This window comes from Tenebrio molitor, chromosome X (genome assembly GCF_963966145.1).
Source record: "Tenebrio molitor chromosome X, icTenMoli1.1, whole genome shotgun sequence".
Classification (NCBI taxonomy): Eukaryota; Metazoa; Arthropoda; class Insecta; order Coleoptera; family Tenebrionidae; genus Tenebrio; species Tenebrio molitor.
In genome coordinates, this window is record NC_091055.1 from 6,135,219 (window position 1) to 6,160,067 (window position 24,849).

Below are 24,849 nucleotides of genomic sequence, written 5' to 3' on the forward strand. Positions count from 1 at the left end.
TAAAGTTCGGATCAAAATGTTCAACGTATGGTTGTACATGAAGTACAATAATATCGTCCCTATATCCTGCTGCCGTCCCACTCTCTTTCATTTCATTCCTGGTGGTTTAAACAGAAAGACAAACGATTTCTTTTATGTAAGGTTGTCAAAATTGGACCAGTTGCAAGTTTTCTGGCAATCAGATTGACTTCTTTCAACCTCCTTCTTACAGTTTTTGTTGAAACTTCTTTTCCAGTAGCCAAACGAGGGTCATTTTTTAACTCCCGAGAGGTTACAAAACGCTTCCATGCAGTTCTATGTCGTGATATTCCTGGCGGTTGTTTTCTTTTTAGCACCTTCTCTTCTTCTTTTAAAACGGCCAGTGGTTCTATGTCTTGCAGCAGCTTTTTGTACCACAGTTTTGTTGGTATTTAAAATTTGGGCAACTTCTCGCTGCGAATATCCTTCGCGAAGAAGAATAATGATTTGAGACACTTCCTCGACTCTAAGGTGCCGCCTAGGCATGCTTCATGCTTCAATAACATCAAAATTTAAATCTTTATGTGGATCTAAACTCATTGAGGTAGTCAAAGACGCTGAAGGTGATTTTATTTGTGGTGAAGGAGATATTGGTAATTGTAATAAATGATCTGAATCGCTTAGATCTGCATTCAGTGAATTATTTTTGTTTTCGCTTTTGGCTCTGGGCCGGCCCTGTCGGTCTTCCTCGATTGCTAAAACATTTTTTGGACCGAAAACGATGGCATCTAAATATTCGCTAAGCTCACGAGGGTCTTTAGACCAGTATGTTCTTAGAAAAAAATAGAAAAAAAGGAGGCAAATCAACAAGAGGACCACCTGGTATAGGATTTAATCTAAGAGAAAATGGTGATTATGATATTGCAGGACATAAATTAGTTAATGTAAAACAAGCAGAAAATCTTGGAATATTTAAATAACATGATTAAAAAAGATGATGCAGAAACTATTATAAATATTGTTAAACCTGAATTGGAAAATATGATTCAGAAAGCATTTTAAAAATTGTTACACCTGAACAGAGTAATATGATTAAAAAAAAATGATTCAGAAAGCATTTTAAATTTTGTTAAACCTGAGTTGAATAATATGATTGCAAAAAAGCAGGGTTTAAAGAACTATTTAAAATATAACTCAAAGACTAAATCAGATCTTATAAAGTTAATTCTAAAAGAAGAGCTCGATGTTGGCGATTGGTTTAATAAATTAAACAGACTTAATATTAAAAAATTAAAATCGATTGCTGAAAAACTGGTCGAAGTCGAAATCTAAAAAGATTGACCTTGTAAATCGAATTTCAGTTAATGTAAACAATGAAAATTTAATACATTTCTCACCGAAATCGGATCGCCAAGATTAAAAGTATTATTAGAGGAAAATTAAATGAATCCATGTCAAAAACCGAACCGACTCAGAACAAATCGATAAAAGAACTCAAAAATGAAGAAGGCAGAATTATTACAAAAATTTGATGAGCGGCCCTTTGCATTCGAAGATGATTATTTTACAGAGTTTTCAAAAAAACCTACATTTAAAATAATAGAAATAAAGGCTGAATACACCAAAAAATGGAAGAAACATAAAGTTTACTATAAAAATAAATTGTTGAAAGATGGCCGAGTCCGATGTTTCTGACATAATTACGAAAAAAATTATTATCGAGAGGGATCAAATTACATGTTTAAAACAGTAAAAGAGAAAACAAATTTCAAAGAAGGAGACTTATTAAATATATGTAGTAGTTAATCACAAAGATCTTTGGACCCCTATTTCCACTGGGTTATCAAGAACTTCTGATATTGATAATAATTTATTAAAGAAAATTCAGAGTACATTAACTTCAAATGAAGATTTAGATATATACGGTTGTACATTTCATGCAGAAGTAGTTAATATGCCTAGAGGTGCCACTAATGCTAAAAGATTATTAAATATAGCAGAAGACTCAAGAACAAAGAAAAGTATAACACAAATAAAAAATAAAGATAGATTATGTTGTCCAAGAGCCGTTATCACTGGATAAATTTATCATACAAATATTATTCGGTAAGGAATAAGATCATAATGCTGAAGGCGAATTTTAACTTTTTCAACATATGTACTTTAAAAAACAGGGCCATGTCTTTAAAATTGTTACTTTTTAAATTTAATTTAAATATACCTTAAAACAGGGCAAAATTCTTGAAATATATACCTTTAAAAACAGGTCAAAATCCTTAAAAAAGTAATGTGTGCTGAAGGGGCCTTACTAGTAATAACTAAGGCTGGGACTTTCTTGGATTTTGGTATTCGAATAGTCACTTGGATAATTCGAATATTAGTAATTTCGCATTATGTATATTGGTTCCCTGCATGTCATTATTTACAAGACGGAACCACACAGCCAAAAAATAAAATAATTTGACCTTGAAATACCAAATCCATACTGAATTTATTACGCTAATTTCGCATTATGTTGATTCCCTGCATCTCACTATTTTAAGAATCACACAGGCAAAAAATAAAATTATTTGACCATGAAATACCCAATCCATCCTGAATGTAGTTATTCGAATATTGGAATACATATTAGAATTTACACTTATTTCATTTTACATAGTCAGTTATTCGAATACGATTCCCAGCCTTAGTAATAACTTGCAATAAGGAAAATTTGTTGGAATTCCCGTAATTTCCGCTTCTACTTGGGATTCGCTTTTATATCAAATATTAAGCTGTTTTTATTAGTTGAGCTTAAAAAGTTAGCAAGAATGACAGGCTTTATTCATCTTTCTCTTGAACGCAACGACTGTAATTAGCTTTGGTAATCGCAAAAATAATTTCACCGAGCGGATCCCTAAGCAATAAGGACGAGGGAAATTCTCGCCGATCTTCTCATTTAATAACGTGGGAATCAATGCAGTTTATTAATAAAAAATTCCCACACCCTCGGTCCCCTGCATTTCGCATTTTCTTCGCATGTCTGTGTTTCATCGGAAAACTTCACGATCACAGCTCTGCAACATTTTTGGCATAGCTCACGATAATCTAACAAATCCCAGCATTCCAATTTTTCGTCCGACGGCGACGGTGATATATGATGGAAATTTCCAAATTCGATGTGCTTGATATCACAAAATTTTATTGTGTAATTATGATTCATAAGGCTGTAGAATGGAACACGACTAAATGGCACACGGAATATGTAATGAGTTTCTTTTTTAATTTTAACCGGGTTAAGTGTTGTGCAGAATGACCTGTGAAATGCGATACTTGTACGAAGCATCTGTTTTACATTTTAGTTAATGTGTAAACAGGAATAATTTTTTCTGCGTTGTCGTATCAGTTTCATTCTGAAAGCTGTCGCCGGCGACTGCACAAAAGCTTTCCGCTGGCAACGTTCAAGAGTAAGCTCCGGCAAGACGTACATTTAGTATAATCCAACAGGAATTTTCAATAAAACACTTATTTGTTATTTTCTCGGAAGCTAATTATTTTTCAACGATCAATTTCTTTTTCGAGGTGAGAAAAATATTTAGTCAAGAGAACGAATTTGTCTAGATCAATTGAGTAAAAGTGAAGCGATGCTTATTCACACATCTAATTATATATTGAGTAATATTCTAGAAAATTGTATCTGTAGCAAATATTTCAACGTTATTTTCACTGTGAGTTGCTTTTCCGTTTAAAACGGAACAAGTTAATGACTTTATAATAGTCGCGACGACTACCCTACTTTAATTTCTAAATACAATGAGGCAATCTATTGCGTGATGCTTATTTCTGAGTTCCATAAACTGTACAAGTTTTTAGGTCGAATCGTTCTATTGTGGTGCATATTTAAATTTGCATACTTATCTGAGACACATTACAATTTTTTGGCAGTTCGTTTGTGAGTCAAAAATAGTCATAATCTTTCTAAGATTCAGCAGTTATTGACTGGCGTTTTTACAGTTTTAAACGTATCAGTTCACTTTATGAGTTGTTTATTTGTAGAAGTTCCCGACGGGTGAACGTTCTAATATTGTCATTTTTAACTCTCAAATTTGTAATGTCAGTTCTACTAGTTCGTGGTGTACCTATGTAATTACGGTTTCAAGCCACTCATATCTTTGATAAGGGTAATGCGATGCGCCCCTAGGAATCTACATATGCCCTAGTTTATTCCGCAAATTGCCTTCCGCACTCCAAACACGTGGTTTGAACCACGCAAACGCGCGTTTTAAATCTAAATTATAGTATTAGCAGTGATGATATTTGTATTATATGTTTGTTTGAGTAGATGCAAAACTACAGGGTTATTCACGTAAGATGACGAGCCTGACCAGGTAAAATGCAACCCAAAATACAATTTATAAAGCTATCTCGATCCTTATTACATTATCATAATGCACATAAAACAAAGATAGAATTTAACGTCAGCGTAATGAATGTCAAGTTTTGGGGGAAAAATACCTCTTTCTTTAACAATAATAAAATTAAAATCACAAAAGTAATGGATAAGTAGGATCATGTCGGTTCTGTCATCGTTCGAAAACATTTTCAAATACTAAATATGAACGAAAAATGCGATGACAGATATACCTTTCAAACTAATAGAATACCTACTTGTATTCCTGATTTAATTTTTAAATACCAAAACACAATGAATGCTTTGTAAAATGTATTTTGGGTTGCATTTATACCTGGTCAGGCGCGTCATCTTACGTAAATAACCCTGTTAAACCTTTGTCACTTTATCACATTCAACACTCTGAATTTCCGTCGAACGAAGTTTTTACATTCGACTACCAAATTTAGAAAAAATACTCAAGACATGTTCACTTCCATCTCACATCTGTTCATAAATAAATCACCAATAAAAGACGGAGTTTTTACATGTAAATGGATCAGGGCTTTGTTCACAATAAAGGTGGTTTATTTGTAACCTTTGTAAACGTGCAACCTTGTCATTTTTAAGAAAAATGAATTGATGTCAACTGTATTTATTATTCTTTGGTGATTCGAATGTGTCGGTGAATAACTGTATTCAAACGAGAAAATTCCCTAATTTCCATACAAGAAGCGAGAAAAACGGTTATTTTTAGGAACTGTTTAATTACCATATTCGTATTCCCACTTTTGCACAGAAAGCCACCGTACTCTCAAAAGCTGGGATTATGTTATTACAAAGAAATGAAAATGCTCGGTAGTAAGAGAACAATGTTTTTACGTTATTTAAAAAATACATTTAATGTCATTTTATCCCGAATCAAAAAAATGAGTTCCACAAAATAACACGTTCCAGAAAGGTTGGCTGCGAAATAAAAGCGACGCACGAAGCTTTCAGCTTTTCATCATAGTTTCAAGAATTTTACTTTTTATCGGTATTTCAGCTCCTGCATTATCGGTCTGTTTTTGATATTTACATTTAGATGTACTTCGAATCACGTACGTGTGCACTTCAATCCCCTTCAAGCAAGATCTTAGACTGACTGCAGCACAAGAAGTCGTTTATTTTCGCTATTGGAAAATCGCGCAGCTTTTTTATATCGACGTGAAATATTCGGTATTTTATCAGTTGCTCTAATCACAACATACAGGCTGATTCACATAAGAGTACGAGCCTGCAAGGTGCTCGATGCAACCCAAAATACAGATTTCACAGATTTCTGGATACAGTTCATGTTAATAAAAACATTATCAATCCAAGTTAGTTGGAATTTTGATTAATGTCAGTCTTATTGTCATTTAAACTGCCAAGTGATAAATGCAAGAATATAATAACGTTAATAACCAATAAATAACTACAACTCGTAACAAATTTTAATTTAACAAATGTTCAAAATTTTGCCCCTCATTCATTGATCATGTCTCCAGTCGCATAACAAAGGATCTTCTTACTTTGGCTAGCATTTCTTGACGAAAGCATTTCGAATTCGATTCACATTTTGCATTTCAATTAACAGATAACAACGTTAACTCTAAGATATATATTCTGGGGTGCATCCAGAGTTTTGTAAACTCGTACTCCTAGATGAATCACCCTGTATATCTTGATGTACATTAAGGGAGTATCATTTCCGAACCAGTAATGCACATTTAGAGAGTTCTTTCCAGTTGTGGACGGTGGTTAAAAACTTTGTTTCTATTTAAAAAGGAATGAAACATGGCTGGTATTGATCCCGTGCCATCCGATTGACATAAATACAATTTAAATTTGATAGATTGTCGATGCAACTGGTAATGAATCTAAATTTAATCGACCAGTGCTGGTGCCATACTGAACAATTTTATGAATTTTGTGTCAGCTGCTTGCTGCGCAATAAGGAAAACATTAACTGAATAATAGAGCAATTATGCACAGGGTAATTTTTCCACGAAGCGTACTATTGTTATGGCAAAGTGTGACGTCATTTTTGAAAGTAGTAAAAACCTGGATGGATTCCAAGTGGACTATCAAAAACTTAAGTTGCCGGGACAACATCCATTTTTTATGGAGTTTAGTGAATAAAACTGATTATTGGGTAATAAAATGTTTTTGATTTTGTGAGGGCAGCTATTAAGGAAAAAGATTATGGACGACGCTGTCTATCATTTTATCATCACTGTCACTTCGTGATCGCATCTATATGCAATTTCGCAGTGATGTGCTTTATAATGGGTTTTTATCACCGACAAAGCTGATGGCGTTGCTGAGATTTGCCACGATAGGAGCCGTACTTAGATTGGAGTTCACGAAAGTTGAGCGTTTCATGTTCGGTGTGAATTTTCAGGAGCATTTTGTTAATGAAAGTGTTTGTGGTAAATTGTTTTTATTCGTGTGAAGACTCTGGTTTCCTGAATGCACCACTCTAATAATAGCAATATCATGTCGCTGGATTTTGTAATGCTTCCTTAATAGAGCTTCAGTGAACTTATCATTGTAAAGGGTCAACAATGGACTACCCTTTGTGTTTATCTTTGGCTGTTCCCTTGATTCAAGTTTGTCGACCGTAAAATTATGTCACCGTTTGTCTCGTACAGATTGTCAGTGAAAGGTTTACTGGTTTAGATGAGTAAGCAATTTTTTAGCATTCGTGTAATTAATAAATACGCCCACGAACAATCCGCATCGGTACAGAAGCGCTTCGTCCACCACAAAAAGTTCAACAGAGAAGCCGCCAACAACTCTTAAATATTGATCTTCAGCCACAAAGATATAAAGCTCTGTTTCAGCTGAAAACACCGCTTCTACGAACTTCTCTTTCATGCTCTATCAATTATGACTCTACAACAATATGTTGTACAATTTCACTTACGCTGTCAATACAACCCCTATTAAATCGGCAGGAAGATTTACTCTAGCGTTTCTAGCATTATCAGCAATTAGGACCAGGATTTGAGCTCGTTAAATTTTCTAGTTTACTTGATTCACCAGGCAAAAACGTAAAGCTCCTTTTAATGAAGACCACGACCAACTCTTCAATCGACATCGTACCCTTTCACATAACTGGTCTAAATATTCTTATCGGATCGAGGTTCTTACCGTATTTTTGAAAAAGGTAAAGAAAGCAAGGGCACATTTTTTTGGTAAGAATGTAAAATCCGGTCTCTCCTGGGAATATTTGCTGTACAAAAGTAAAATGCATCACTTTTCTTGTCGTTGCTTAAAAATAAAGCTCAAAAAAGTGAACGTGAATCAGAAGAGCTTTAAGCCGATTTTGAGTTACGAACAAAAATCGTTAGATCGTCAATCTAGAAAACAAAAGTATTATAAGAAGTGAATAAAAGCTTCTTAACTTTTATAATACTTGGCTCGTCTCTGACAAACTTGCTGTATGATTTTTTCCAAGAATCGGTCTCAAATAATACTGTTTGTTCGTAAAAGGATATTTAGATTTAAAAACAAATAAAGTTTCTTTCGAGATGGACATTATTAAGTTGCAACGAGTAAATGTTACCTCAGACAACAGGTATGTCTAGAATAACTCATTGCAGACGATAAATAAAATTTCATCGTTCGCCTCATTGCTTACTCTGTAACAAAAAATAATAATAGATTTGCTTCAACGGTTGCTCAACAATTGTTGTTCATTACTAAAATGTGGGAGTTTGCGTTTGTGGTAAGCATGCTGTTAGATATTTGATTAGTTCTTATCCTACGGAAGATGTACATTCTGAGATGATATTAATAACGCACTGTAGTGTACGCAATTACCCCAAGAATCAAGTTTTGCCACACCAAGGGTAATAAAATAAATAATTTCAACTTCAAAGGATAACTTTGTATTATGTCTTAACAAAGATATACGGGAGAACATCATTTAGATTTGTTTTGAGAAGACTTATTCTGTTTGACTTATAATTAAGCAATATACAGGGTTGTTATAAATGGTTCTAACAGCGTAGCTGGCTAGGCGATTAATTTTAGGTGTGCCGCTTTATGTACATACATTCCTACATGACAGTTGATAGATTTTCGGCGGTAAAAACTACCGCCAATACCGCCACCTATCTGCGATATTAGTCTGCACGTTACGAGGCTAGCGGCACATCCAAAATTTGTGTGGTTTATTACGCCAACTGCGATGTTAGAAACATTCATAATAACTCTGTATAATGCTTTTGAAACGAGTTTCTACATCGAAATAATCGCCCGGTAACATGATTTGAGATTACGATGGTGTGACGTGATTAATTCGATAAATCTAAAAATGAATTTTGCCGGTAAATCGAGTGACCTAATTGAATTTTCGGCCTCAAGTTTAATATAAGGCGAGTCCTTAATCTAGTCACAATAAATTTTCTATCCAATTGTATCGATTGCTAGTAAAACGTCGTGTCCGCCTGTTTAAATTTAAGGGAACATAGGAAATCGCTTCAAGATTTAGTGGAACACTTAGAAAGCAGTCGTCAATTTAAGTCAATATTCGTTCCCGAAGAAACAGGGTCGGGAAATAATTATTGTGATCGGATTTGAGGCAACATTAAGAGAGAGTTGGACGGACAAGATCAATAAAAATCGAAATTAATCTGATAAAACTAAATCCCGAATCATAAGATGGAATTCAATTTGATAAAAGCGTTGTCTTCTCTTAATGAAATTCTTATGTAATAAATCGTTTTTAGGTGGAAGCTTTTTATTTTACACGACAGCACTTCTAATTAAGTTGTCATCTAAAACTGATCAGAATCGTGGGATCTCTCAAATTTCCATTAAATAATTTAGTGAGGTGGAGAGTTAAAAATAGTTCTCATTCTGTACTGTTTTGCAAGTATTTTGAATGTTTAATGGGGAGTTTGAATTTACTTCACTACTGGGATCAATACTTGCGTTCACTCGCTGCATATATGCCACGAGGTATTCTCCAAATAAATAAAATATGTTGCAGACAAGCAGCATCTTATTCAAATTGGATGCTCTATGGTACTCTTCTAGCATCTCTTGTGAATCATTATCCCGGTTTTTACTCTGAGTGGTCCTCGGACCAAAATTCGTCATCTCCTAACTTGACTTTCGTTGTTTTCAACTCTTAATTATTTTGATTTATTTTCCATTTTAAATACTCCTCATAAATCTAAGAGTTCAGGTAGATCGACATTTTATATCGAAATACACAAATACTGTGATCTTGATAAGAGAAAAACGAAACAAAATACTAACCTAAATTGATTTTATACATTGAGAAAATCACATTTAACCTTTCGTTTGTTGCTTTACCAATACATCAATGTACTAATCATCTACTGCCATATACCAACAGTAATCAGGAATATTTAGGTTGGACGCAATTCCAATGGTCACAATACACGATTGTCATTTTTTTTGTACGGTGAATTTTCAATTATTGTAATTAATGGTGCTTCATGTTTTCCATAAATTGGTGGTTTGTTTGCAAAATGACACACATGTCGTTTTGTTGAAGTTTAATGATCATTCAAGTCTTGTAATGGCAAAAACGGTTTTATTTCTACAAGCCATTACACTATAAAAAAACTTTAATGTAATTGGCGTATAAAACACAGAGCCAGAAAAGAGATTGCACAAATAGTTGTTAAGTCAATTAAGGGGTGATGGTACGATTCCACAGATAGACGTTTCGGTCAAGATAATCATGCGTAAAAATCTCTATAGGCTACTAAGGGAAATTGGGGGAAATTCTTAACACTTTGAGTATCCTCTAGTGAGCCCTAAACACATCCTATGATAGTTTTATCTTTTGTTACAAGTGCCAGTTGCAGTTGTGTGCAATTAAAATTATTTACATACGTGTATGTATAAACATAAAATTTATCTAATTTCTGTAAGCCTAATTAAATACATTTTTATTTGTATTTGTGTAGGAGTTTTATTAGTCACGAAGATGTACTTTATACGTTGGGATCATAACCAGTTTTTAAAGCTTGTAGTAATCAAAGGAAGAGTTTTATGACTTCCTGAAGAGCTTTTAAAATGCAATTTTTTGCTCCACCTTCATATAAACCGGGTTAATTGTATAGTAAAAAAGCGTTCGTATTAAAACAACCATATAAAGTTGAAAAGTAGTATAAGTAGGAGTGAATAAGGAATAAAGAATTGAAAAATAGCGTGAGTTACTCCAGTGTTATTACAAAGCTCGAAGTCGTCCTATCAAATGATAAACGACTTCTGCAATTACGAAATTTTAATAAACGTCAAAATGTCGTGCCACTGCATTTACATTTAAATTAACAGATTATAATTAGGACTCCGTTTAATTATCTTTCGGTATAGCAGAAACAAATTTCAATTATTCGAATGCGTTATCAATTTGAAAAACCGTTTGTAATCGTTTGTACTTAATCTGCGAGCTGTCGCAAGTTTGCGATGACATTCATGAAGAAGAGCCTATGAATGGTGAAGTGAAAGCTCAAAGAGTGCAAAAACTTCAATTAGTTATAGGATTCTGACAGGTCTAGAGTCGACAACATGCTTTAACAACTTGCTCGGTATTGAACTAACATAAAGATGAGCTTTATGTGACATTATGGGAGCTTTTACGCACACGACTAATATCGAACGGTTACGGCTTACAGAACAGATGTATTCGTATAATAAGTTGAAAGCTGTAAATGCAGCACGCACATAGTCATAAGGTGTTCTGCACTATCAAATACACATTTTTGAAAGATCGAAAGTGTACTTGTATAAATTTTACTTCTCATTTGGAATTACGATCTTTTTGCAGAACCGAAGCGCCGATAAGAAGATGAGTAGTCAAGACGAGACTGCTAGCCTGCTGGTTGCGCAACCATCGCTGACAAGCACTTCTTCTCCGGCAAACTGCTCGAAACCGGTGCTGATGCGCCAAGAATGCACCACATTCTTGGTGTCGTCGCACCATCCTCAGCTATCAGTATTTTCTGACAGCGAGGAGGATGGCTCCCTTTGTCTGGAGGAGAACAGCACTAGGTCAGTGCCGGACATTGAACTTCACTGCAGGTAAGTTCTCTAATGAGGATTATGTTCACTCGCGAACGGATTTCTGTTAATATTAACATAACTACAAGCTTCGCTTCCGCCTATTTAAATACCTCATTCCCTGTGGTGAAACGTGATACACTTTGCGTTTCTGGAAAAAGTCCATTTCGCACAATATAATGCGAGGAAAGTTATTTCCATAAAAAAACATAATCGACCTTAATCCTATTGCAGCGTTGAGCTGATTGTTGAAAGGATGAAAAGTAGAACTGGACATAGCGGAATTGGTTCAAAAGACTCGTAATCCCTATGGCTCCACTAGTGACCAAGGGTTCCCTCGACTTACTGACCGTTTCCAGGAGAAATTAAATTGCAACTCATTTCCTCACCAGATCGATAGAGTTCTTCAAAACAAGAGTACGGATCGAAGATGCATTGTATAATAAAAATTGGATATTGACCACATTCTTAGATGAATTTTCAAGTGCCAGTCTCTAACAAGCACGGTGAGGAGTCTAGAACTGCTTTATCCTGCTGAAACCGAAAAATCTGCAAAGCTTCACTGAAACTACTACGTAATTTATTGGCTCGTGTTTGTGCGTATTTATAAAAAAGAGCAAATGATACGAAGGACAATCAAATATCATTACTATAACTTCAGTACATTTAATTTAACTCCAGTGACTCCCAAGCTCGAAATTTATCTCTCAAATATACAAAGTGCAGCATTTCGACCTGTTCGTATTATCGTATTACATATTTATAAAAAAAAAACCAAAGATTTGTATAGTCGGAACGTTATACAGAGTGACTAACGAAAAACATTTGACCCTGTATTCTTTTTATGCTTTATCGGATTTGAATAAATGATACATCAAATGAAATAGTTTGGAAAACACTTCATTATTATCCTATTAGATATTTTTTTCGACATCTACTTTTTGACAGACGATAGCCAACTTTTTTTTTCAATCTACACTCTATATATTTTTTTATTCGTTCTTATAAAGAATCTTCTTCTGAATATTCGTACATTAAAAGAAAAAACAAAAAATGTATTTTAATTGAAAAAAAATCAAGTAATCAAATTTGTAAACAATACAAAATCTATTCTAGTTGCTCAAAATTTCCTCAATGCTGTTGTAGACACTGTCGCTACCTTCTAGAAATGCCCACCTTTGCATTCAGTAAAAAATTTCGGGGTTTTTTCTGACATACTCGCACTATCCTTTTTCTTAACTCTTTTTGGGTACTTGGTGGGGTCAAATAAACATTGTCTCAAAGGTTTCGAATGACTATAAAGAAATCCAATGGATTCAAATCTGGGGATCTAGCGTGCCATCGAATAGCTCCATGAGCACCCTTTCATCCTTCACCAAAATTATTTAAATGATTTAAAAATACAAAATTCATGCATGTATTATGTGGTATGGCACCGTCCTTATAAAACAGGACTCTATTCAACACTGCTATTGATATCTCATCCAGAAAGTTGCTTATTTCGTTTGATAATAAATAAGACGGCTATCAATAAAAAAGGGACCCACTAGTCCATTCTATCTCCAAAAATGCCACACCACACGTTAACACTAAATCGTCTTTGGAAATTTTCTTCCACAGCAACATTATTATCAACATTATTATCAACATTATCAACATTATTATCAAACTGTTTTGACAAGTGAATATTCAGAGCTTACTTAGTCATTTCGAGCATTTAGAACAAACTTCTCTCTTGTTTATTTTGGTCACTTGATTTTTAAATTTTGTGCATCAACTCTTTAATTTCTTGACTTTTGTTTAATGAATGGGTATAGTTCTTTGCATTTTTATATTCAGATGACAAGTCTCTACAATACTGAATAAAAAAAAATGTACAGTGCTATTTGAAAAAAAGAAGGTGATGTTCATCTGTCAAAAACTGGACGCAAGATTTTTTTTTATTGAGTTGGTATTGAAGTGTTTTTAAAATTATTTCATTTGATGTGTCATTTAGTCAAATCGGATAAAAAATAAGCAATAAGATACAGCATCAAAGGTTTTTCGTCAGTGACCCTGTGGATGTGGATTGGGAACTTGTCGTTATGTTGGCACTAGCAGGAAAAGTAACTAGATGCGCTTGTAAGATATTTGGAATTTAGCACAGATTTCTCACTAACGTACAGTTCAATCACAAGTTTCAAGCGACCTTGAGTTTGACAATCCACATCTAAAACGTCAGTCTAAAATCTAAATCGAAGCAAATAATAATCAGACTCTTCGTATTATTTTTTATTTAACTCTTTTTACTGGCATCCTGTGTTTATTTACTTTTTTGTGTTAATAACCCTACAATAATGAACAGTTTAGTCGTTACCATTGGGTTTTAACCAGAAGAAAGTGAGTTCGCAAAACTAGATTTGGTTCCTGTGCGACTGAAAAGAACAGTTTTCCTGGAAATTCCTTTGTAGTTGTAGCATTCTACTTTGTAGATCGTTTAGACGTAATGTCCAAATTATGTAAACTGAAAATTTGGAACGTGGGCCAAAAATTGAAGCATTTGACTATCGGGTAAATGGCGTTGAAGAGTGGTTTAAAAGGATGGCTCGTCTTGATCCCCACTTCGCGTTCATCCTCATTCTCAATTCTCATTCGTTTCTCCATCACTTCCGCATACAGTTAGTAATTGATTCGGCAAGGAAGTAATTCACTGTTTGAAATGAGGGAGTCGAAATTAATATCACAACTTGCAATAAAACGTGTATATGCGAAGCGACAAAAATTTTATTGTATACATCGTATTTTAATATGTCGATTGCGAACGATATTTGGATCTAGTGAGGCAGTTCATAATATGTTTTTACGAAATCCAGGACTCGAAAGTTAATAAGGTTTGCTCCGTGAAAAATATATGACCAATAGGAAAGAGTGCCTTTACAAACAAAAACAACACCATTTCCACTCAAATTTTATCAACTATGTAGGTCGCGCTTCACTTCCGGTCTTCGATTTATCGGGAATATATAATTTTTCCGTAGAAAATCACTTTTATTGAAAAATGTCACAAGTGTCAAAGCGATATCTGATTTATAGATATGTCTACGGACATGCTTACCCTGACTCCACAAAGGTAAATTATTTTTCTTACTTTACTGGCACAAATATCTCAAGAAACAAAAATATCAGTTCATCAAATTGTTCAAGGGATTTTCTACATTTGATTTACACATTATCACTTTGAAACATGTCGACACCATCTCTTCACCCAATCAGTCCATTTTCCATTACGTTTGTTAAAAAAGGAAACACTTATTACTGTTCTGTTGTTGTACTTTTTACGTAATTACTTCTATACAAACACGCATTTGCTTTTATTTCAAATGTCCACACCTTTGGGTGTGATCTACTTTTACATTGTCAAGTTACAGAATCACTATATTTAGAAATAATCAGTTTTCCATCGATCAGTTCTAAATTATGCCTCGTTCTGGCATGTAAATTCGGTTTTTGCAAAATTTCGAGTATGTTTCGATCGATGTAAAAATTTACATGTAGTTGGTTCGAAGATTATTATCGATTGGCACCGAAGAAGATTACTATTACTAATTAATGAATTTCCAATTGACTCCTTGAAATATTCATATGAAATTGCAAATGCAAAGTCTCTTGAATTTAGTAGAAGCTATTACCTAGTGCATCGCGAACTTGGTACATTATATATGTCTCAACTGAAAGCGGGTTATGAATGGCAATGGCAGACACTAACTAATATTAATTCCATATCTATATTTCACGTTAGTTTATGTCATTACTAGCAAATATGTCAATAGTTGTGTTGAACTCACGCCGAATTAACTGATTAATTCTGAAAGTGTAGTCTCGAGATGACAATAGTTCGTCGAATTTTTTCCTGCGGGTACCATTTCTCTTTTTTACGTTTATATTCAAAATCTTCGTTCTTACATATTTAATGAAAATCTCTCTGGAGACGGCTTCACATCCTGTAGAATTCATCGGAGACGCTTACATAATTCTAACATCCTGTTATCTTTTGCATTGTAGGCCTATTATAACAGTGAAGGAAATTTTACCTTCAAATCCCCTATTCCCAAAAAACATTTCGGATAATTTGTAACTTCTCGGCGTCGACGTAAATTAATAAAAGCAAAAATTTACACCACCTTTCCCCAACACCAAATTATACAACTCCACTTTCTCAATCAACAGTACAAAAAGTCACAAACTCCTAAAAGGGTGATTAAATCTTTATAACGAGCGAATGTCGAACTGCCACTTTACTGGGGTACGGTGACAATCATTTTCTTAAAAACACTCTGAAACGAGTATACTTTATAGGGATTTAATTACAATGTCAACGTCAACTGTCGAAGAGAACGTCGTTTTTTTCTTGGCATTAAAGAGAACAGAAATTCTCAAGAGCATAAAGAAGGATTAAATTCTCGGCCTTATTGTTAGTTGCAAAAAAGAAAATAATTAAGTTATTGAAAAATTTGTGGGCCGTAAAAGGCGCCGCATGGCCCTTATTTTCTCTCTTTAATTTAAAGTTAAGACCAAGAACCGCAATGGCTACTAAAAATGCAAAAATGCCGCCTTTCTGTTACCAGTCCGGCCATAAAATCAACTTTTAATCAAACTTATTACTTTTATACGTTCGAAAACGCGACATGGTGAATTTTTGCAAATCACGTTCGAAGTTCAAATATTTTCGAACAAATCACAAACCACAATAAGCAAAGCAGTTACGCGAAAGTGAATTCGTGAAATCTTAATAAGTCTCTAGATTGTCATATTGAGATGCTAAGTGTGAGGGTTAATTAAATACAAATAAGCCAGATGGATACATTTTCAACCCCGTATTTTGATGTATGTAAATAACAAAAGGAAACAAGTCGAGGGGGCTTATAAGAGAAGTGTCTGCGAAGTTTAAATTGGAAGAACAGAGCCAGAAGAGACCGAGAAAGGTAAATGAACCAAAGAGAATTAAGCGATACAAATTTTATTACGACATTCAGGGCAGAAAAATAATTTTCTACCCAGGTGATAAAGGTCACTAATGGTTGAAAACTCTTAGATTATTGAGCAAGATTTCTTGTAATAGTCGGTTCTCGAATGGAAAGATAAGTATGGGTTTAACAAAATTTATGATTTTTTAATCTCTCATTTTACAAACATTTTATTTGGGGAATTTTCGCGTTAAATATTAAGACAACCTACCGCGTATTCTATTGCAATAAATATCGGGCGTTCAAATGAAATCCTGGGCTGAGTAGGCGTTGGAAAAATTAAACCGTTCAGAACAGTGTAAAGTTTGAATTTCCCACCGTTTGATACGAAAGACATTTGTTTATGTTTAATCGGGGCATAATTGAACATATTCGTTTTCAACAAATGGTGCCCTTAGATATTTGCTTCGAGAATAGGAATCGTTAAGTTATTCTATTTTTAATGTAAAACATTGCAAAGAGAGAAAAAAAGAAAGATTTTTTTGGCTTTAAATTTTAGATTAGCTGTCAATATACTCCAATTAATCTACGCTTTAAAAAAGCACATCGCCTTCCCAGCCCAGGATTTCATTTGAACGCGCGATACCACATGATGTAAAATCCTGCAAGTAATTGTTTTATGTATTTCGTATTTCCTCGTCGACTGGTAAAATATGTAATACTTTTTCCAGAACTGCTGTTTGTTTAATTTATGCCGACTGCCACCACAGGGATGACATTTATCAAAGTCTAATTAAAAATTAACTTAGCAAATAATGTAAAATTTAGATTGTCGTAAAATCGATGTCATTTTCGGTCAATTCGGGTTTCCGGCAGGGAAAAATTGAACGTCGTTTCTAGTGAGTAATTTGAGGCAATTAAAATTTTACAGATCGATTTGAACTGTTTGTTAAAAGTGCCAAGATGCAATGGTTGTGTGAAGATTTTTGACACAAATACGAATATATTTTTTTATGTAGGATTTTGTCCGGTGAGGCAGTGCCTCACCTGCCACCGTTGAATACACACCTCTCCACGGTTCGAGTGGGAGTGTCCGTTCTTGAACAGGGACCGGAGGCATCAGGCCATGCCTGGACTAAATGAATTTTTACGCCCCCGCTCACACGTACGCGGGTTGAAAACCCCGTGTTTCGTAGTGGTGCTTCCGTTAGTGGGGAGATTTCCGAATTAGTCTGGGCGTAATTCTAATTTGGTTTAATTTTGCAAGAGTCGCATGCAAATGTAATGGTGCTTCGTCTCGAAACCGGCGACAGAAAATCCGGGATTGATCTGCGTAATTGTGATTTCCGAGCGGGGGTTGAATATCAGGGTGAAATGTTGTTGCAGGCTCGACGTGAAAGGATGCAAGCAAAACTTGTCGTCGAACATCCCGACCAGGAACAGAAGTTCGTCAAATGCATTTCAGCTTGCTCCGTACACGTCGTCGCCGAGGGGGATATTGGAAAGACGAACGTCCCAGACACCGGCATCGACCTTGAAAATTGTACGCTCGGTTTCGAGGGAGAGCGTGCGATCCATTCACCATTGTACTTGTCCGTGCCTCAACGCGCCGGTAAGATAGATATCTGTTTAGATGCTTTGTTCTTTACCCTCTACTACAAGGTTCTAGTACCTAACTCGCACTAACAGGAATTTGCCACGCATTCCAACCCTAACCCTCTGAATGGACTGAGCTCTTCCGCATAACTACACCGCCGTAAAAAATACCTCACCGGATCAAACAGTCCTGAGGTCCACACCGTGTGCTAATTGAGCTGGCGCTTTTTACGTACCGAAAGTGTCGTTAATCAACTCCGAGTGTACCAGCGGCAATAAACATCACTTCGAGGTATTTGAGGCATCAGAATGTCAGATTAGGCGTTGGAGTGTGTTGTCAATTTTGATTAGTTTTCGAGTTGGTTTCCTGCCTCAAACTAATAAAATTGAGAAATGTGTTGCCATCAAAGTGCATGCAGGCGACCGGATCAGTTCGTAAGACGAACAACCAGCGGAAGCGGTCCAGATTATGAAATCAATTTATTTAAAACGGAACAAATCCCAGCGGCATGTGCAGACTAGATAACACAAGCCAGGTTTCATTACGGAAATTCCGGGCCCACAAACGAACAAACTCTGAGGCCGCTTAATTATTCAGGGACCTCCACATCCCACCAACTTGATAAACTTCCCCTAATCTTATTTAAAGTTGTTTTGAAATAACTGCAGTCGCTCCGTTGCCATATTCTTATTTTCTAACGCATTATAACGTTTGAAAAATTCAAGCTAATTGCACGTTTGTTAGGAAACCGACGGACCAGGAAATGGGATTGTTTGGTCCAGGTCCTGCAATAAACGCGAAACAATTACCTATAAGGGAAGCTAAATTGACTCGCGAAGAGGTCGCCGAACGTGTCGGCACGCAACTCGCATTTTTCTAGACAGTTCATGATCACAACGTTTTAAATTAACCTTAGAGAGTTTCGTTCTCATATATTTTTCAACTTTAGCGCAGTTGTCACAACTTTGCTGCCGAAACTAAAAAATTACTGACGCCGCTTAAACCCACCACTTCCAGCCGCAAATTCGAACGGGAACATCAATAAAGTAACACTTCCTCACCTTACAAATTATCGGCGAACATGGAGAACTAATAAAATAATCATCTTGTCTAACTAGTGAAGAACTTGCGAGAACTCTCGCCCAGAAACTAATTTATGAACCTCGGGACCAAAACAAAAATGTAACTCTTCCACCTATATCGGAAATTGTTTTGGGAAAACTACTAAATTATCATCTCGCATCGAACTTTACTTATTTGCGCAGCTCTACGTTAAATAACTCGGATAATAATGATTAACGCGAGTTGCGCTCCCATTATCCTGTTTTTACTTAGCTGCTACAACTGTCACCAGTTCACGTCTGACAGATCCGGAAAGTGACAAATAAAAATATCACGTGACTCGACACAATTCGCATTATTTTTGTTCTCTATAGTCAAAACTGCAAATGCATTATTAGTTACACTCGCTTTTCAAATCCGTCCTAATCGAATTTGTTTGAACATCACCCGGTCCATTATTCTAGCCGGATGTGGACAGCGTATCTTTTTGGAAAATCTAAATGAGAAAACGTTGATTTAATTTGAGTTGTCCGTGCCTACCATGGCACATTTATGAATTAATGTCTCATCCCCACCAATATTTACTTAAACGAGTAAGACTAATTATTAAAGAAATTAAATTATTTTACGAGCAAATTTGCCCAACAATTCAGGAAGACGAAACACAATTACATTAATTAATTTGCGAGGAGTGGTTGGTTGTAAAATGAAAAAATTAATTAAACAATTTAAAATATTTCAGGTGTTTTCGTCTGAATTAGTCTTATTATTGTGGAGATTGTTTGAATACTTTTAAATTTAGAAATGACAAACAGAACAAGAAAGTAAACGAGGATTTTTTTTAGTTGACATGAAGCAGTTTCACAGTGGATGAGCCGGAATAGTTGTTTACTCACAAATATGAACCAATAACTAGTTTTTTGTTAAGGCCGTCGTAAAGTTTGAGACCCCAAGACACTTACCGAAATGGTTTCTCGGGGTATCCTGACATTCATCAATATGTCTCTGCAGATTTATACTCTGATACCTTGCTTGTAATAATCTCATATCGTCTTGATACGATTTCGACGCTTCTCGCTTTGCTTGGCTGAACTTGTACGAAGATTTATGTATTAATGTTGTACTTAAATAACTGTGAGAGTTGATAAAATTTGTTTTGTGACGTTCCTCGAATGCGGACCGCACAAAGCAACCATATTCTGTCTAAATCTTGTTAAAGTAAAATTATTTACGTAGGCGTGACAACGATACAAAAGATTTAAAATAAGTAGAATGGAAGAAGCCTTAAAGTTTAGTTTTGCACAATACGTCCCTTTCGTAACATGTTTCATCATAACCGGGTTGTAAAAAGTGACTTTTATGTTTTACCACAATTCAAATGCCGCGTTCACCAAAGTTGAAATATCTGAGGGTAAAGCCATAACTAAAAATAAAATCTAAATGACAGTAATTACGGGAAAGAATTATTGCTCGATTTTTGATTTCTCCCGGATTCGACCTCACAATTTATGTCCTCATCAAGTGGAGGTCAAATGTTCGACAACATCATTTACCCCTATAAAATTTACAACAACTATAATTTTCCACCATTCGGGGCAGACTAAGCGGCAGTGTAGTTTATTGTCGTTCCGTATTTTTATATAAGAAATTCGGTTCAACGAACTCGAATCGTAAAATCATGACTAAAATGATTTCGCCTCACTTAACACTACCCTATGGTAAATATAGTAGTTTAATTTTTTTATGATAATCACCCTGTATCTCGTATTATACGCCCCATTTCATTTCTATTACCATTCTCCATTTCTCAACGCCTAATTACGGCAATTCTATTTACTGTTATGTCACCTCTATACAGAGTCTATTGTTATGTTTTATTTCGCACAATATCTAATTTCCTCGAAAATATTTTAAACAACTCTCACAAGCATTTCGTCTTATGTACCCACTTAACGTAATAAGAAACTTAAAACACTTTTACGCCATAAGACCATTTGAAGAGTTCTGGGGAAACTGAGAGAGATCGTACAAAAAAATTATGAAAAATGTCACTCTCGCAGGTCGGAAACTCCGCAAAGCCTCTTTCGGTTGGCGAGAATTACTCAAACAAAAGCTCTCTTTAAGTCGACTAAATCAATAACAATTAAAATCCTATTTACTGATTGTATTGCTTTAAAATTGGTGGAGGCGCCGGGTGTTGCCATCAAATTGGAACGTATCTGAGTAATCTCTCGGATAAAACGAAAGAAGGAAATTTTATCTGTGACGTACAATTTTTACCGAAGCCGTCCACATTCACTAATAAAATTTAGCGATCCAAAATAATACTCTTTTATGTAGTAATATAGAACGAACGCCATTTCTACCGTTTCCTTTTTTTCGACGACTGGGCAAATTACCTCTATACCCTCTCCTCCTTTGGAAAATAATCTTTCTGGAATTGTTTGCTGTAGACCTATCATAAGTTTGAGTTACACTAAGATTGCAAAATTCGAGACGTCCTGCTCTTACATTTGTTTTTGTCGGATTCATTTTTAGTTGCCACGAAATTGTTCTAATCAATGTGGAAACAGCGATAAAATAATTAATTGTCTAATCACACATTTCTCAATGTTTATCTTTACATTAAATTTTTGCACTTTTACAAATTATTGCACAATAAGACATATTGCTATTGTCGCACAATTTAAAAAATTCAAAACCTACCGCACGTCTCTTCAGAACAATTTTAATGTATTTTCTTTTGTGACCATCTGCCCGTTTCATTTTATTTTTGATCAAGTTTTTTATAGATTTGGATAAACCAAAGTGGTAGACATCAAACGCGGTGTCACACAAAGATGATGAAATTTAGTAAAGTTTCGCCATCTTGTAGCTGATTTTATTTGAATTTCAGCGCTTTTACAAAAAATACATAAAAGAAAGTTGAATAAATTAAATTAAAATGTGTTGTAGCCGTGCAGATGTTGGCGCGTGTATGCCGGTGATGTTTCATGAAAGTTTTCCCCTGTCTAAAAATAATTACATATTAAGCAACATAGGGTTCAGATTAATTTAAAACAAAAAGTGATGGAATTACCATTACTACGGCATAATATGCAATACCTTTGTTTAAGTTCCGTTTAAGACAATAATTTTTCCAAACAAATCCAAAGATTACCCATTGGACGTTTTCATTTAGCTTCGTTTAAAGTTAAGACATTTTTAATCCGAAAACTCCCCCTGAATGAGGAGAGCTTAGACACAAATTAAAATTTATTGCATGTGGGTCTGAAAAACCTCCGAAATTTATTCTTAAACTGCGATCGTTTATTACCGGCACCCCTTTTAGAAGTTCTACTTGCCCCGCTTGTTTATACATTTTAGAGCAATTATTAATTTGGGTTCTGTCTCGCACGGCATTCTCACAATTTAAGGATTTTTAGGTAATAAGTCCTGAGGACTTATTATACCATGGTAATTTGCTCAAAATTCACTTATGCTAGTCGAAAAATCTGGAGATGAATCTCATATTAATGTACATTTATTCCTTTTGTCAATGTTTCCGGATGAAATACTTTACCAAAACCGGAATAATTTTATTTGAAATTGATGTATATTTTTCAACTCAAAAATGTTTGAAGTGGGTTTATAAGATTATGTTAAATGTGTGTTACATAACTTAGATATTACGATTTAATGAGGATGGAAATTGGATGTAACGAAGTAGAGCAATCAAGCTAGATCCAGATTTGTGGAAATTCATGTCTTTGTTATCCTTAAAAATATTTTATCGAAATGTAGCATATTTTGTAAATAATTTAGAGTATTTAAATTGTTACTTTGCTTCACAAGTCACCGCATTTTCAGAACTCTCCACCGCATTTGCATGTTTAATTTAAAGTGATGTTTGGGAGCACTGTAAATAATGATAATGAATAATAAATAGCATAAATGTTTGTAAATAAATCAGTGTATATTTAGTTGTTTTACAAGTAGCTCGTACTTGTAAAAGAACTCAATACATTCTTATTGTAAATAATTTATTAAATAACCCAAATAACAAAGATTCATGTAGATAAAACTAGAGCTGGGTGATATCGGATACGTTTCATTAATTAGCGATAAAGTATCGATTGTCGTTTGTCATTACGGCATAAATTCAAGTTCGGTATTTGTATTTGTTGGAAGTAAAATTAGATTCGTTTCAAATTTCAAGACGCGTCTCCAATTTGTAATTTTTGAAAAAAATTGTTGTACCGATATAGATTCCCAGCTGTAGTAAAACCCAGTGCTTCAGTGTTATGTCCTGTTTCAGCGTTCTTCATTAACCTTTGCACTCTCTGCCCGTACTGAACTCGTAGATGTCACTTCTCTTTGCTCTGTCTGTCTCTTACCAATTCCACATAACGAAATTGGTGTTCGCTTTAGGAAGCGATCGAAAATGATAGCACTTGGGTGGTGATTTGCAGGTGTCATGCAGTTCATGTCCAGTAGCTCCACCATCTGTGGTAACCACATTGCCCGGCTCCAGGATAATCCGGCAAAGTTCACAACCTGAAGCCTCAGCACCATGTTGTGGCGCGAGTTGTGTACATGGCACCGCCCCCTCTACCTCCCTCAGACAGCTCCGGGACCACGGCGAAGGCGGCATCGCGGGAATTGCGGCGGACTCGCTCCGGATCAACGGCGCGATGCGGAATTTCCGCCAGGTATGAAGCGTGAATATGTTCCCTCGCCCTTATTGCAACGTCAGCCCTTCTCGCGCCAAAAAGGGGATTAAAACGACTTGCGACCGCTTCTCAGTCTCCTAAGATCGATAACACCAGCTGTATTTTGAATATGTCGATGGTTCGCACGAGGCCGGCCGATATCTAAGCGAGAATCGAGCGATGGTCGATATGAGTTAGGGGCGAAACACCAAACGCGAACAAAACTGCTCTCTCATTTGTCGATACTCGATCGAGATATCGTTACCGCCACAACAATGCGGAAATTACGACCACTGTTGAAATAAAGAAAATTAAGGCTCTGTTTTAATTATTTTTTCTTCAACTAAGAAAACCTTCCTCCCCGAATCCCAAAGCAACAAAAACGACGTTTTAATAGAAAATACTCGAACTTTAAACTTGTTCCGAAAGAATAAAATTAAATTTCTCACAACCACTCGAAAGATGTGGGTACGCTCATAATTTAATAAGTAAATTTTAAAATTAGACCAGTAATTGGAATAGACGATGAAGTTTTGTTTATAATGGAAGCGTTCCGAAACACGAACTTGTGTATTCTTAAAAGTTTACAGCAGCCAAGGAAAAAGTTAAATTATATAAATTTGACTCTTTAAACTCACTTCTAACATCTCAAAATATGTGAGAGATAAAATTGCCATTTCTTATGCTCAGATTTGCGCGAAAGTTTTAAGAACATAGATATCACATTCAAGACCTGGCAACACAAATGCGATTACACTCGGTAATTTGTATTTTCTTGTTTCTTCCCCTCACTCTAACATTATCTCACACTACATTTTATTCTCGAATAACAACTTTTCGACGAAGCCACGCAAACGGGTAGATAGGAAGGTAATTTCCCCCACCACAAATTTTAATTCAACGCATCGTCACCAGGCTCACATACCAACAATTGTTGCGAGAATGTTCGATTAAATATTTGAGGGAGTTGAAAATGCGTTGATACTAATCCTGGGCCGAAAATATCCACGTTAACTATTTAATTTGTTCAAACATTTTGCATTTCTCCTTAAATGGTTCAGTTGGTGGAAGAAATACAAAAAAGGTCCAAGTCCAATTCGAATATAAGCTTCGACAACTCTTTGTTTTGTGCTTTAAAGCGGCCGATAAAAATGATAA

The 24,849-nt window shown here is 35.2% G+C and overlaps 1 protein-coding gene across 4 annotated transcripts in view; it reads left to right on the plus strand.

Annotated features, from left to right (window-relative positions):
- The window catches only part of SK (small conductance calcium-activated potassium channel), a 69,757-nt gene that overhangs the window by 26,507 nt on the left and 18,401 nt on the right, over positions 1-24,849 (plus strand). For 2 of the 4 annotated variants that reach the window (XM_069060382.1, XM_069060383.1), the window contains exons 2-4: positions 11,166-11,419; positions 17,728-17,953; positions 23,452-23,691. In XM_069060382.1, coding sequence (XP_068916483.1) covers positions 11,187-11,419; positions 17,728-17,953; positions 23,452-23,691 — 699 coding nt within the window. In that variant the 5' untranslated portion in view covers positions 11,166-11,186. The remainder of the gene's footprint in view (positions 1-11,165; positions 11,420-17,727; positions 17,954-23,451; positions 23,692-24,849) is intronic. The other 2 variants (XM_069060384.1, XM_069060385.1) reach the window with 1 other exon arrangement.